At 30.8% G+C, this 17,306-nt stretch overlaps 1 protein-coding gene and 1 pseudogene across 1 annotated transcript; both read right to left on the bottom strand.

Annotated features, from left to right (window-relative positions):
* Positions 1-12,126: 12,126 nt before the first annotated feature.
* On the bottom strand, positions 12,127-12,627 carry LOC132800495 (alcohol acyl transferase 1 allele RGa-like). The gene has a single exon (XM_060814270.1). It carries the CDS (start codon positions 12,625-12,627, stop codon positions 12,127-12,129), a length of 501 nt encoding a protein of 166 aa, XP_060670253.1.
* Positions 12,628-12,651: 24 nt separating this feature from the next.
* On the bottom strand, positions 12,652-16,099 carry LOC107415629 (methanol O-anthraniloyltransferase-like; annotated as a pseudogene).
* Between the last annotated feature and the right edge of the window lie 1,207 nt (positions 16,100-17,306).

Raw genomic sequence — 17,306 nt, 5'->3', positions numbered from 1 at the left:
CTGACACTGTTCAACCTCGGTCAACGTGCACGGATTCCGGTGCGATTTGGGACGGGGTGTTACAATATATATATCTATATATTTTTAAAAAAGTTTTATAATTTTTTTTTTTTAAACAAAAGAGTTTTTATTCTAATAGATTCGGTTATATGTATATTCAATTTATTAGGAAATTGAAAAAACATAATAACAAAGGATATTTACTCTATTTTTGGTTTTATAAAAAAAAATGAAATGAAAAGATACATTTATTTTACTTTTACGTTATTTTCAACTTTGCAACGCTAAGGTGTCGGGTTAGTCTTTATTTTCTTTTTCTTCTAGCTCTAAATGCTATTAGGGTTAATATTAAGGGCTTCCGATCTTAATTTAGAATTTTAGTATCCATTTAAGATTGTTAGGGATTCAGTATCTTTAGAAATTTTGGAATTTCTGAATAAGTTTCGCGTCATAGAAAAAAAGATCTTGAATCTTTGAAGTTGATCAAGATTGATTTTTCTGATTTTTTATGTTATATGAGATTATTTGAGATGTTTTGGAGTTATAAAAGTAATGATTAAGGTTAATTTGAAGTATTATTATTGAAACCCTACCTATACGCAGCTGTTTAAATTTATTTTTTAATTTGTTTAGTAAAGAATAAAATTCAATTTAAAATAGTTTTCAATCTTTATTTGACCTAATGATTTTTAAATAGGATTCTTACTATATATACTTAAACTCTGTAAAATTTTACTGCTTTTAGACTTTTATTTTATTTTTAATGAATTTTTATATAGACGGGATTCCCTGTGGAATGCTGATTTTCAGTTTCTATCAATTAGATACTAAATTTAATTTAATCATGTTTTTTTACCTTTGTTTGGCTTTTAAAATTTTATCGAAGTATATATATAATGTCTAGTTTTGCTTTGTAAAATTTCAAATGGATACAAAATTTCATGAAACAGAAACAAATTTCTAAAAATCTAATAGTTTCAGTATTTCTTTGTTAAATTTTCAATGCGTTTTGAATAGTTTTTCATTATTATTTTATTAAATTATTTTAATCATAGTTACTTATGCATGTGTACAGTACCTCATAATTTTTCAAACGTACATGATATCGTTTGAATAAGGAATTAATTTCTTGTTTAGAGATTGTTTATGGATTAATAGGTTTTTATCCAGGTTTTGGTGATTTGATCTTATTCTAAGTTAATGATTTTAAGATTTGAGGGTTAAGCAATGATGATCTTATGCTATCAACTCTTATTCATTTAGTTTGAATTTAAGAGCTTGATTATAAAATTTATACGTAAGATAATTATGGTATATGTTGGTTCTTCTTGACACTTATGAGAGATTGTTGGTATTATTCATAGGTTGTTAATCTTTTGTTAACTTTGCTGATCAAGGTAAGTTACCGTACTTTTTAACTGAAACCATAACAAATATATACTTATGTTATTGATTTATTAATGTTCTTCTATAAGTTTATATTTTATGAAATATATATATATATATATATATATATATATATATATATATATATTTCGTACAAATAAGTTGTTGGATTATTGATATATGTATTTTTGCTCTGGTTGTTGGTACTTAGTATGCATTTATATGATAAGTTATGATATGTTATGATATGTTTTCAGATGTTGAGATGAATCATGTAAATATATTTCTTTAGTTATTTATGAGGTTTAAACGTATTGTTTCATGTGGGAAGACCTACTGATGATCATAATACGGGTATGAGTGTTTGTTTTTAAAATTTATGTTTCCTCACTTGTTACATCCCTCACACTGGAATTTATACAAATTACCAAAGGGTAATATTATGTTATGCCAAGTACTAGGTAGTTAACAATTAGAGTTTACATGAAAATTATGTTTACATTGGTAAAGATTATTTTTGAATATGTATTTGTTATCATTTTAAATATTTTCTTATTTTTTATATTTATGAAAAACCCAATAGCTTGCTGAGTTTTATACTCATTATTTATTATTATGGTTTCAGGTATGCCATAGTTTTAAAGTAAATGGTGTTTTAATTGTTTTTCTTTTATATTAGTTAACTTGGAGGACCTTTTGAATGTTGGAGTTTATTTTTGTTCATTTTCTTTGGAGATATTTTAGATATTATTTATGAATGATATTTGGAGAGTTTTTATGTTCTACATTATAAGTTTTATTAAGTGTCTTAAGTATGACTTTTATCACATTTCAAGTATTTAGACTTAGGATGTGACGTTTTTGGTATCAAAGCCAAGGTTTATATAGGATCTTGTAGACAATTAGATAGAGCTTGAGAGACATAAGTTAAATGTCAAATCCATAAGACTATCTATTTGTTGTATAAGCTTTAGAAACTTGAAACTAGCTTTTGTATTGATAGATTATGGCTCGACGCATTGTTTTGTATCTCGTAGCTTTGCATGTAAACTTGACTTGAAACCTATGAATTTGGATTGTGAGATATGTGTAGCTACTCGTTCTGGGGAGGTGCTAGTCAAGTTTTGAAGTCTTGCATTGTTAGTATTGATGGTAGAAATTTGGTTGTGGACTTGATAATCCTGGATATACAAGACTTTGATGTAATTCTAGGCCTGGACTAGCTAGCAGTTTATCATGCCAGTGTAAAATGCTTTGAGAAGGAGGTTGTGTTTTAATCTAAAGGAGAAGATGAGTTTAAATTTGTAAGTGTTAAAATACATCCTTATCCCCGAGTAATTCAGCTTTGCAAGCACGAAGATTTTTGAGAAAAGGTTGTAGAGTCTTTTTGGCTAGTGTTGTGGATACTTCAAAGGAGGACTTGACAATACATAATGTACAAATTGTCAATGAGTTTGTTGATCTCTTTCCAAATGAATTGCCTGGAATTCAGCCTGAGCAAGGTAGAGTTCAAGATCGATCTAGCACCAGATATAAGATCAATATCTAAGGCACTTTATTGAATGGCAACTTCAGAACTTAAAGAGTTGAAGGAGCAATTGTAGGATTTACTGGACAAAAGGCTCATTAGACCAAATGTTTCTCCTTAAGGAGCATCAGTGTTATTCGTTAAAAAGAAGGATGTGACTATGAGGTTATGCATCGATTATTGGGAACTCAATAAACTAACTATAAAGAATAAGTACCCACTACCAAGAATTGAAGACTTGTTTGACCAACTACAGGGAGCTTGTGTATTCTCAAAGATTGACATGCGATATAGGTATCATCAATTACATATAAAAAAGGAAGACATTCCAAAATTAGCCTTCCGAATGAGATATGGTCACTATGAGTTTTTAGTGATGCCATTCGGGTTGACTGATGCTCCTGCAGCTTTCATGGATCTAATGAATCAAGTTTTCAAAAATTGCTTGGATAAATTTGTTATTGTGTTTATTGATGACATATTAGTTTATTAAAGGAATTATGAGGAACATAAAGATCATTTAAGGAAGATGTTAGAGGTGCTAAGAACCAATTAGTTGTATGCAAAATTTAATAAGTGTGAATTTTGGTTGGATCGAATTTCATTTCTTGGTTATGTGGTGTCCAAAGAAGGAATTTCTTTTGATCCTAGTAAAGTAAAAGTAGTCATTAATTGGCCTAGACCGACTTCAATAGGTGAAGTAAGGAATTTGCTAGGATTGGTGGATTACTATCATTGTTTTATGCAAGAATTTTCTAAGATCATTTTACCTTTGACTCAGCTGATAAGGAAGAATGTTAAGTATCAGTGGACGGATGAGTGTGAAAAGAGTTTTGAAAAGCTAAAACAATGTTTGGTCACCGCTCCAGTTTTGACCATTCCAACAGGTTCTGGTGGATTTGTGATCTATAGTGATGCTTCTTATAAGGGTCTTGGATGTGTGCTGATGCAGAATGGGAAAGTCATTGCTTATGCTTTAAGACAATTGAAGGATTATGAGAAAAATTACCCTACACATGATTTGGAATTGGCAACGGTAGTTTTTGCTCTTAAAATTTGGAGGCATTATTTGCATGGTGAAAAGTGTGAAATTTATATAGATCATAAGAACCTTAAGTATTTCTTCACCTAGAAGGAGTTGAATATGAGACAAAGGAGTTGGTTTGAGTTGGTGAAGGACTATGATTGGGTGATTAATTATCACCCTGGTAAGACTAATGTGGTGGCTGACGCTTTAAGAAGGAAGTCTACTGATTTTACTGTAGCTTTGCTAACTACACAAAAGCAGATTTTGAAGGACTTGGAAGAAATAAAAATTTTGGTTGTGAAGAATGAAGATCATGTATTCATAGCCGTTTTATTTGTGCAACCAACTTTAGTTGAGAGGACAAAAAGGAAACAATTTGATGACCCTCTTTTCCTTAAGATTAAAGATGAAATAAGAATTGGAAAAAGGCCTGAGTTTAGAGTATCAAATGATGGAGTGCTACGTTTTGGAAATAGATTATGTGTGCCTAATGATCAAGATTTGAAGCATGAAATCCTTAGCGAAGCGCATAATTCTCCATATTCAGTTTATCCAGGTAGTATGAAAATGTATCATGATTTGCGGATGACTTTTTGGTGGATGAATATGAAAAGAGAAATTGCTCACTACGTCGAGCAATGTTTAGTTTGTCAGTAGGTTAAGGCTAAACATTAGAGACCATCTAGTTTGTTGAAACCTTTAATGGTATCTGAATGGAAATGGGACCAAATTTCAATGGATTTTGTTATTGGATTGCCGAAGGCACTGAAGGGCTATAATGCTATATGGGTAATTATGGGCCGTTTGACCAAATCTGCCCATTTTCTGCCTAGACGTACCACATTCACTATGGATCAGCATGCTCAGTTGTATGTTAATGAGATTGTGAAGTTGCATGGAGTCCCTTTATCGATTGTTTCTAATCGTGATCCGAGATTTACCTCGAATTTCTGGAAGAGTCTACATAGAGCTATGGGTATGAAGCTTAATTTTAGTACTGCATTTCATCCCCAGATAGATTGACAGTCAGAGAGGACCATACAAACTTTTGAGGACATGCTTCAAGAATGTGCGATGGATTTTACTAGCAGTTGGGATAAGCATCTACCTTTGGTAGAGCTTACATATAATAACAATTATCACACAAGCATTAAAATGGCCTCTTATGAGGCACTTTATGGACGTAAGTGTAGGTCCTCGGTGCGTTGGGATGATGTAGGAGAAAGAAAGATTTTAGGACCAGAGATTATTCAAAATACTAGTAAAGTTATCGTTAAGATAAAGGAGAGAATGAAGCTAGCTTAGAGTAGGTACAAAAGTTATGCAGACACTCGAAGGAAAGAGTTAGAGTTTTTTGTTGGAGATATGGTGCTTCTTAAGGTTGCTCCTATGAAAGAGGTGATGCGGTTCGGGGAAAAAGGTCAAGCTAAATCTAAGATTTGTTAAACCTTTTGAGATTCTGGATAAAGTTGGTGATTTAGCTTATAGGCTTGCTTTACCACCAGCATTATCTGGAGTGCATAATGTTTTCCATGTATTCATGCTCTGCAAGTACATTTATTATAATAGCCCAGACCATCCGCATCCGATATTGTCCTCTTTGGGTCTGGAGAATCCTCTTACAATCCAACCCTCAAGGTTTTGTCAAAACGCATCGTAATGGTTAAGGGGAATCCTCTTACAACCCCTACCTACCAGTCCCACTGGCATGGACTTCCCAGGCCTAATTACGATATTATCCGCTTTGGATCCAGCCCGCACGGTTTTACTTTCCCTCATGGGAACGCGTCGTACAGGAAAGATATCCACACCACCTTATAAGGCGTGCTTTGTTCCCCTTTCCAACCGATGTGGGACTTCACAATCCTCCCCCCTTGGGGCCTAGCGTCCTCGCTGGCATACTGATCCGGGTACTGGCTCTGATACCATCTGTAACAGCCCAGACCACCCACGTCCGATATTGTCCTCTTTGGGCCTGGAGAATCCTCTTACAATCCAACCCTCAAGGTTTTGTTAAAACGCATCGTAATGGTTAGGGGGAATCCTCTTACAACCCCTACCTACCAGTCCCACTTGCATGGGCTTCCCAGGCCCAATCACGATATTGTCCGCTTTGGACTCAGCCCACACGGTTTTACTTTCCCTCATGGGAATGCATTGTACGGGAAAGATGTAACACCGCGTCCTAAAGTACACCAGAAATTTTCCAAATTTGACCAAGGTTGACCGGGTTTTACCGTGGTTGACCGAGAAGGGATCAAATGTTGACTTTTTGTTCCTGATGAAATTTCACATTGGCCAAGGTACCATTAAAAAATACACGTTGTCACGAGTTCATAGACTAGTAGCACGTTGAAAACGGAGCTACGGTTTGAAAGTTATGAGCAAAACAAGTTGAGGTCCAAACTGTCCAAGGGATGCCGGAGTTGACTTTTTCTTCATGCAAAGTTGAGCTTTGACTCATGCATGGTTGTGAAATACTCATCGATACGAGTTCATAGACTAGCGGCACGCTTAAATTGGACATCTGGTTAAAAAGTTATGGACCTGCAAATTTTTTCAAATATAATATTATTTTAATATTATTTTTAAATTAGTGAACAGTGTGCCATGCATGACTCATTAAAGGGTGCCATGTGTCACAATGGTGAGATGCCACATGTCAACCATGATTAAATACCATATTATTTTATTATTATTCTATACAATAATATTATTTTAATATTATTTTATATAATTGTTTATTTATTTTCTTTTGTTTCTTTTATTTCTTTTTCTTTTTCTTTTTCTTTTCTTCTCCCCACGTGGGAAAAAGGGGGGGGGGGGGGGGGGGCACGGACTTTCTTCTCCTTCTTCTTCTTCTTCTTTTTCTTCTTCCCCTGATGGTCCCTCTTTCTTAGTCTGCGTTTTTTTTGGGGGCCATCGGACGACCACACGCGCCAGGCGACGGGGAGGCTCATGGCCAGGCAAACTCAGCCGTCGATTCTCTGGCCAGTTGGCCGATGGACGAGCTGGGATCGGCGCCTAACATCGGCGGCCGGCGTCCTCCCTGTTGACCAGTTTTCCGCTGGCTACCGGGGGCGTGACTAGACCTTTCCCATGGATTTTGGGCCCCCTGAGTCCGTTTTCAAGCTCGGATTGGCTCAAATCTTGCCCATTCGGCAGCATTTCGGCAGCAACTTCACGGCAGAATTCTGGCGACCTCCGGCGGCGGTTGGACCAATTGAAGGTACCTTCTTAATGCTCTCAAGCTTCAAATTGGTAGCTAGAATGTGAATTATAATTGAGTAATTAGGAAGTTGCCATTGATGGAGTTAGGTTGTGTTTATGTTGAAATTGGATAGAGATTGGACAAGTCCTTAGCCAATTGCCATTACATTTGGGTTCTTAATGATTGTTAGAGGCTAAAGGAATGGTTAATTTGAATTAATTGTCAAGATATTAAAAAATCCCAAATTTGCAGTTTAGGCCATATGGGTTCATCTGATTTTCTATCAAATTAGAGTGGACAATGTTGATAATATTAAGCAGAAGGTGTAAAAGGATTGTTATAGATTTTGTGAGTTTACTTGTTATGTTGATTAGAATTATTATACAAAAATTATAGTTAGCATGTGTATAGATTGATATGTATATATATATATATATATATATACACATGTACGGTAAACATACGATGCATATATGTATGTATATATATATATATATATATATATATGTATTTATATGTATTGTTAATGGGCATATACATATACATATATATATATATATGGAGATGTGTGATGTTATATGAAAATACATAATTATATATATGTGGATATATACGTGTGTGTGTGTGTGTGTGAATATATATATCTATGTACTTGTGTGCATCAAGACATTTATACATATGTATTTTATATCATTCAAAATTTTGAAGTATATCATATATGTTTTAAATTTTAAGAGATATTGTTATTTGATTTTAATGTGTTATTTTAATGTGATTTAAATATATTCGTTATATAGAATTTATTAGATCATTATTTAAATTTATGATGCTAAGTTATGTTGATTTAGTATATATATTGCCTCATATTTATATTTTAGGTTGTTAAATTAAGTATATTTTGTGTTAGTTAAATATTTGAAGAATGAATTTTATGTGTTGGATATTTAACTAAGTTATTATTTATATTGAAAATGCCAAATTGTGTTGAATTGAATTACTGTGGAAGAGACTAATTTTATGAAATTATGATTTAAATTTTATTATGTTTATTGATGCTAAATGGAAATTTGGTTTATTAAGGAATTCTTGATTTTTATTATTGTGATTTAATTGTATTCATTATGTATGAGCAAAGTGTTTTCATTTAATTAAGTGTATGTGGATTTTAATATTATTTTTGGGCATGATTTGGTTTTAAATATTTCGAGGAATAAGGTGGTGTATATAGAAGTGTATTTTCAGTGTAGAAAAATTGTGGTAAGTCCAACCCTTAGGGGAGGTTCTATCGGATTTTCCATTGGAAGATCCGGTAGGGTTTCCCTGGGATCAGCGCTTGTCTAGGGTTCTGGTGAGGAATTTTGGACGGGTCTTGACAAAAGATATCCACACCACCTTATAGGGCGTGCTTCGTTCCCCTTTCTAACCGATGTGGGACTTCACATTTATGATCCTACACATGTGGTGAGTTTTGAGCCTCTTCAACTCAATATGAACCTTACATATGAAGAGTTACCACTCTGAATTGTACACCAAAAGGAAAAAGAACTTTGCACTAAGAAGATTTCTTTGGTAAAAGTTCTATGGAGAAGTCATACAGTTGAAAAAGCCACTTGGGAACATGAAAATGAGATTCGCGAGCAGTATCCCCATCTATTCGATAGTTAAGGTAAATCAATTTTGAGAACAAAATTGTTTTAAGAGGGAAGGATTTGTAATATACGATGAATATATATATATATATATATATTTAAAAAGGTCTTATAACCATTTTAAAAAAAAAGAAAAAAAAGAGTTTTTATCCTAATAGGTTTGGTTATATGTATATTTCAATTTATTAGGAAATTGAAAAATATTAATAATAATAAAGGATATTTACTCTATTTTTGATTTTATAATAAAGAAGGAAAATATACGTTTATTTTATTTTCACATTTTTACATTGTTTTCAACTTTACGACGCTAGGGTATCGGGTAAGTCTTTTTTTTTTTTTTCAAGCCCTAAATGCTATTAGGGTTAATATTAAGGGCTTCCGATCTTAATTTAGGAGTTTAGTATCCATTTAAAATTGTTATGGATCCAGTATCTTTGAAGATTTTGAAATTTCTGAACAAGTTTTGGGGCATAGAAAGGAAGATCCTGAATCTTGGAAGTTGATCAAGATTGGTTTTTCTGATCTTTTTATATTATATGAGATTATTTGAGATGATTTGAAGATCTAGAAGTAATGATTAAGGTTGATTTGAAGTATTATTGTTGAAACCCTAATCTAGAATTTATATGGGGATCTGTATAGAGTAACTGTTCGAATTTGTTTAAAATATTTAAAATTTTCTTTTGGTACTAAACTTTTTATGATGAAAATAGACATGTTTATAAATCAATATAAATTTATTTGGGATGATTTGGATCTGTTTTCAATTTATTATGAAATTTTGAATTAATACTTCCTGTCTGGTTTTTTTCTATGCCACTGCAATATGGTTCATATGTAAAATTTTCAAAACTGATCCAAACAAAATTATTTTTATCTGAAAATTTAATGCTTTATCCTCCATATGTCCAATATCAGTATAAAAAAAAATTAGTTTCAAAATCGTGCTATTTTGGTCATGGTTGATTTGCTAAATTACCTATACGCAGCTATTCAAATCTATTTTCTAGTATGGTTAGCAAAGAATAAAAATCAATTTAAAATAGTTTTCGATCAATTTAAAATAGTTTTCGATCTTTATTTGACCTAATAATATTTAAATAGGATTCGTACTATATATAGTTAAATTCTATAAATTTTATTGCTTTTGGAATTTATTTTATTTTTAATGAATTTTTATATAGAGGGGATTTTCTGTAAAATGCTGATTTTTAGTTTCTATCAATTAGATACTAAATTTAGTTTGAGCATGTTTTCAACCTTTGTTTGGATTTTAAAATTTTATAGGAGTATATATAATTGTCTAGTTTTACTTTGTAAAATTTCAAATGGATACAAAATGAAATGAAGGTTTCTGAAAATCTAATAATTTCGGTATTTCTTTGTTAACTTTTCAATGGATTTTGAATAGTTTTTCATTGTTATTTATCTGGGTTTTGATGATTTGATCTTGTTCTAAGCTAATGATTTTAAGATTTGAGGGTTAAACTATTATGATCTTATGCTATCAACTCTTATTCATTTAGTTTGGATTTAAGAGCTTGATTATAAGATTTATACGTAAGATAATTATGGTATATGTTGGTTTTGCTTTATATTTATGAGAGATTGTTGGTATTATTCATAGGTTGCTAATCTTTTGTGGACTTTGCTGATCAAGGTAAGTTACTAGACTTTTTAACTGAAACCATAGCAAATATGTACTTATGTTTTTTATTTCTCTATGTTTTTCTATAAGTTTATGTTTTATGAAATATATATGTTTTGTACAAATAAGTTGTTGGATTATTGATATATGTATTTCTGCCCTGGTTGTTGGTACCTAATAGGCATTTATGTGATAAGTTATGATATGTTTTGATATGTTTTCGGATATTGAAATGAATCATGTAAGGGTATTTCTCTAGTGATTTATGGTTTTTTACCTTAGGGTTTAGACATATTGTTTCATGTGGAGGACCTATTGATTATTACAGTAGAGGTATGACTTATATCTTCAGCTGAGTGTTTGTTTTATAATTTATATTTCCTTACTTGTTAATGCCTCACACTCAAGTTTATACAGATTGTGGACAGATAACATTATGTTATGCCAAGTCCTACTAGGCATTTCACAATTAGAATTTATATGAAAATTATGTTTACGTTGCTAAAGATTATTTTGAATATGTATTTTTATCATTTGAAGTATTTTTTTATTTTTGTTTTTATGAAAAGTTCAGTAGCTTGTTGAGTTTCATACTCATTATTTATTGTTATGGTTTCAGGTACACCGTAGTTTTAAGATAGTTGGATTTGGCGTAAGATAATGGTGTTTTAGTTGTTTTTCTTTTATAGCAGTTAGCTTGGAGAACCTTTTGAATGTTGGAGTTTATTTTTGTTCACTTTCTTTGGAGATATTTAAGATATTATTTACTAATGATATGTGGAGAGTTGTTATGTTCTGGATTATCAGTTTTATTAAGTGTATTAAGTATGACTATTATCACATTTTCAAATATTTAGACTTGGGGTGTAACAAATAGTATAGTACACGTTTCTTAATCTAAAATCAAAGAGAGAATCCATTGTAAATCCCTAACACAAGAAAATGATTGAAGGGTTTAAATTGAATATCACGGAGGAGTAAATGCATCTTACCTTCCAACCCGAATACTATGCGTATATATTTTTGTTTTTATATGCGTATGTATTTATTTTTAAAAAAATGATGTTTGTCACCAATGGTGACTATCACCATTATACATGGAAGTGAATCATATATATATATATAAGTAAAAATAACACATATGGCAGTAGATCTCATGTATATATAAAAGTCATATAAATATTGGACCCACTAACATGTACGTGGTGATAGTTACTAGTGGTGATACATAGTGGTACTCATACTTGTGTCCACAACCATCAGTGAACAATTTCTAGTAAAATTTATTGTTAAATAAAATTTTAAATAATTATGATTAAATGTTCAATTTTAAAATATTAATATAAATGATAATATAATTAAATATTTTAATTAAAATTTATAGTCAGTCGACAAATAGCAAAATTGTATTCCTTTTTACATTGGGTCAACACACATGTATATAATTTAAATTTAACTATCATTTTAAATTTGTTACCAATAAAATGATATATGCATTATCCATTAGATTGAAAATTCAAGATAATAAGACATAGATGGAAAAGAAACAAACGCAGCGGCAGATCAAGGATCCCACTTTATTTCCCAATCAAAATATGCATGCTTGACTTGGAGTCTTACAGTACTGATATAATTATCTTAAGCATACTGAATGTCTTTAATATTACATAGGAATTAGGTCCCTCTTGGAATGGTGATTATTTTAGTAAGCTCTAGTTGAAACCTCTCCATGACCGACAATGGCAGACATATCAGCACCAAAATTCCATCTTCCCCTTTGCTTTTGTACTTGATATTGTAGCCAAAGTAAGTGGAAGTCATTGGAGGTACAGCATATTCCGGCAAACCCCATCCGAAATCGACATCTTCCAACCCAAGTCTTGTTATATCGGAAACAATGAAGTTCCCTTTAAGTTTATCACCAGGACGTCGCTTGATCACCATAAGATCTGCAGCTGATCTTATGTACTCAGCATTCATTTTAGATTTTGCTGTCTTCACCAACTCCATTGCATAGCCCAACGGCTTTTCGCATAAAACTCCGGCGTTCGAGACTGCAGCGGAGAAGGAAATCACATTGCCATAGTACCCCAATAGCAAACTTAAATCATTGATCATGTTTTTGTGTCGTCCATTGAATACGCACGATACTTGAACATCCTCCTTAGGATCCATATTTAGAGCAAGTGTTCGACATTTCCATACGCAAGCTGTTAGTAACTCGAAACGAGTACAAGTATCAGCAAGGTGAGGACGAAGATGGTTTCGAATGGCCATGATTTGATTGGGACCGAGAAGAAAGAACGGTTGATTGCTTCCGATTGATGGAAGTTTGGGTGGTCAATATCAGTAGCTTCTGGTAGATATTCATGGTGGATTTGAGTTATTCTTGGTGGGTTTCTGGCATTTAATAATTCTCTTTGCCAAACAGGTTGAATAGATGGTTTTTCTACACCTTTCGCAATCTCTCCACATGTGTTTAAAAACTGAGATAGTCCAAATCCGTCGACCATTACATGATTAAAGTTTATGGCCAAAATGAAACCTCCACAACTCATCCGAATCACCTATATATATATATATATATATACATACATACACACACAACATAAGGGAAAAGCAAAAGAATGAAATGAGTGTTTCTAGTTATTATAAAATAAATAAATAAATAATGAGACAAACAAAAAGCTAGTAGCTGCAGCACTCATTGGACAGAGGCAAGGTGACCATGGCCGCAGCGCCGCAGCGGCATCAAGAGTTTGGTGATTTTTGGCAGAAACTTGGGCGCCGTGGCGCTGGTCATGCAGCGCTGTGGTGTGTTCTAATTCTTAAATGCTTCAAACGTCATTTTACCCTGTTTATTGATATAACTATATGGTTTATATGAGAAAAAAAAAAAAAAAAGGTACGACCAATGGGAAGGGTAGAGATTGAGAGTTAGCGAGCTTGATTTTCTGAGAAAGCTCTTAGATATCTCCTGGGTATCTCTTTTCCTAGGGTTTGAACATTCTTGATGCAAAGCTTCTAATTTTTCTAGATTACTACAAGAGATTTTTCCTTGATTGTCCCGTAGGTGTAGATCACAGCATAGACAATTGAACCATGTAAATTTCTTTGTGCCTTATTCTTTCTTTATTCTTGTTCATGTTTGGTTATATGGTTATTGCTTGTTTAGTCTTTTAGATTATTGTTGTTGTTTGCGTTGCCTTTATCTTGTGAATATATAAATATATATATATATATATATATATTGGCTTTGAGATTTGTGTGAGATTTCTTTGTTGCCCAAATATCTACTTATGGGTGTGCGTACAAGTTGTTTGATAAACTATCAAGCTTGGGTTGAGCACAATAATATGTAATTTTTAATTTTTTTTAAAGTTAATTGCATATTAATATGTTAAAATTTTAGAGCTGTACAATTTGAATCCTAAAATTTAAAATTTAAAACTGGATGAATTAAATTTTAAAATTTTAAATTTAGTACAAATTGAGCCAATTAACTAACAAGATAAACAATGATGTTTAGATGACGTGAATTTACTACTATTATGCTAACATCATAATCCATTTTTCCAACAAAAATAAAAATTAAAAATTAAAAAAATAAATTCATTATCATTCAATTTTATATTTATGGTTTTTTATGTGAGACATTGTATCAATTCATGTTTTATTTAAATTAAAATTCTAAAGAAATTAAAATTTTTTGGATCTAAAATTAGACCAAAAAATATAAATGGAATTTTTTATCAAAAAAATACTTATATTAGATCAAAAATTAAATAAAATAATTTTATGAGATCAAAAATTAATAATATTTTATGCCCAAACCTTTTTTTTTTAAAAAAAAGATCTCAATAAAAAAAATAAAAAATAGATAAAAATAAAAATAATTTTTATGGTTCTTAATTTTATTATTAGACCAAAATAAAAATAAAAATTTATCTTTTATTTCTTTATCAAACCAAAAGAAAAATAAAGGATATTTTTAATTTGCATATGTTTCTTTTATTTTTATTTTTATTTGTTGTCTATTTTTTGGTCTTTTTTTTTTTAAAAATTTTGGCCTAATTTTTTTTATGGTATGGACATAAAGAATTATTATTAATTTTTTTTTATCAAACAATATTCCTTTATTTAACTTTTGGTCTACCAAAATATTTTTATTGGACCAAAAATTTCAAATTTATTTTTTGTCTAATTTTTGGTCAAATTTTTATTTTTTTTTATTTTGGTATAATTTTTTTAAAAATATTTTGGGAATAAAAAATTGTTATTAATTTTTGGTCTAATAAAATTATTTTTTTTTATTTTTGATCTAATAAATATATTTGTATTAGAATAAAAATTTTAATTTTTATCTTTATATTAATTTTTTTTGGGTCTAATTCTAGGTTCAAAAATATTTAATTTTTTGAAATTTTTTATTTTGAATAAGGTAGGAAATGATACAATCTTTCAAAAAACCAAGTCATAAACATAAAATGAAAAATAACGAATTTATTTTTTTCACAAAAATTATTTTTTATTAACCCCATTAACCAATCAGATCAATTTGTAATAAATTTGAAATTTCAATATTCAATTCGAGCTGTTCAAACTTTAAAATTTCAATGGTACAATTTTAAAATTTAAAGATACCAATGTACAATTAATCTTTTATATATATATATATATATATATATACATACTATTGATCAAATTTGGTTCGGTTCCTGTCAATATGAGATTTTAATAGGAAAAGATATTCTTTATAATTATTCGAGTAATTTTGGACTATGAGGAATTTAATTTCCAAAATTGGATGGAATTAAGTTGAATAAAAATGATGCCCTCCAACATGGAGATGTCATTCTTTTTCATTTCCTGGAAAATTTTAAACTTCAATAATTTTTTTCTTTTTTGGAGGGCATGATTGGAACTCAGAAACTTAAGGATTTAAATTTTTAGTTTCCAATTTCATTCCAGTAAAATAAACAGCTACAGATAACTTTCTTTCATAATATTACCTATATTTATTTCAATAGTTTGTATTTTATAATAGGAAATAAGGATTCTAGACTAATTTTTCTCTCTCTTTTTTTTTTTTTTTTCATGAATCTAGACTTAATTGAACCCATAACCCCAAAAAAAGGCAAAAAATAAAGAAATAAATAAATAGGAGTAATTACCTGGATCAACAACAAAGGACGGCCAAGAACACTATCATAACATGGAAAATTACTGAGAATCTCATCAACATATGGAAAAGGGGGTTGAATTGGATGATCAAGTTGTTCAAAACTAACATCTGCATCAGCCTCAATGAACAAAACCCCTTCACCATTGCAATCCACCAAAAGCTTCCCATCTGGCCCTTCTTTGAGTCTACCAGCTAGAGGGTAATAGTACACCATGGCTCTACCTAGTGCTTCCTTGATCACCTGGACTGGGTCTTTCTCTTTCCCTTCCAATTCCATCGATGGTTTTTTATCATTTTTTCTGTAAAACCAAATCATAGGAAAATATACCCTTTTTGGTCATCTATATCAGAAAGATTTTTCACTTCATTAAGTGTTGGCTTTGCAGGGACAACCAGCTCTGAGACGCAGCATTTTACAACAAATTTGGCTGAGAAGGAGGTTTGTGAAGAGGGAGATGCCATTTTTCATCAAGTGGAAAATGTTGATTTTGTGTCAGAGAAAGTGTTTTTTTTTTTTTTTTGGCCAATTTGCCATGCTAGCTGGTTGACTAGAGACATGGAATAGACTAGTTTTGTAGATTTCCCATTTTAACCTTCAGTGAATTTTCCTTTAAAATACATAATGTGTTACTGATTTCTTCCAAATCAATTTTTTTTTTAATTAATAGATGTCTCACAAAATCAACCACATATTGCTTACAGAGATCAACTAGTATATCAACGATAAAAAAAAAAAAAAAGATCAAAACAGAAAATAAAAATTAAGAGGAAAAAATGTTACAAATAAAAATTAAGAGGAAAAAATTATACATTTCTATTTACAAACTTCTAATCAATTTCAAAATGTTAGAAAAATATAACAAACGAAATACAAATATTGAATTAATATTTAAAATTGAAATATTAGCTATGTAGGGTTATTGGATGAAAGGAAACTAAAAAAATTTCATCCTAAACAAAAATACGATTACTTTAAAAAATTATAAAAAAGCATAAATAAAGAATAATGTAAGAAATTCTACAAAGCAAGTGTTGAAATGTTAAAGCTATTATCCAAAAAAAGGGAAAAAGTGTTGAAGTTCTTCAATTATCACCACAAAAAGTCTAATAAGGATAATGTTTTTTTATAAGAAATAAATAATTTTTATATAGAAAATGGAAAAAGTGGGTAGTTTGGAGGGCGGTAGTATTGTACAAAAATTCCCCTGACCATATTGAGAAGCAATGACTGAATAGGCATAGCCACGTGGCATCTGGAGATGGTATTTGATTGTTGGTATTTGCAAAATTCCATGTGAAGGAGGCAGCTTTTGTTTCAGCTGCTGCAATGCCACGCCGCCATTCCTCCAACACCAGCAGCTATCAATCCATCAAAGATGACCACCCTCCCTTGTACAGAGTTTCTTATGCACTTCAAAAAACTTTTTATTGGTTTTTTTCTTTTTCATATTAATGGTGAACTTGTTACAAAACAGTTCAAGTGATAATAAATATCTATAATTGAGGTTGAATCTGAGTTCGGTTCAATGTTAATTAAATAGTTTAAAAAATTCTTATCAAACCAAAGGAGAAAAAAAAGAGTCCAGCATAGTCATGTTTGAGCATATAATTAAGTTGATATATTATTTGGTCCATGGTTTAAAATATTTAAAATTTTTTTGAAATTTCT

The sequence above is a fragment of the Ziziphus jujuba genome, chromosome 2 (genome assembly GCF_031755915.1).
Source record: "Ziziphus jujuba cultivar Dongzao chromosome 2, ASM3175591v1".
Lineage (NCBI taxonomy): Eukaryota > Viridiplantae > Streptophyta > Magnoliopsida > Rosales > Rhamnaceae > Ziziphus > Ziziphus jujuba.
The sequence above is the reverse complement of the archived record's forward strand: the minus strand, read 5'-3'. Positions and strand labels throughout refer to the sequence as shown.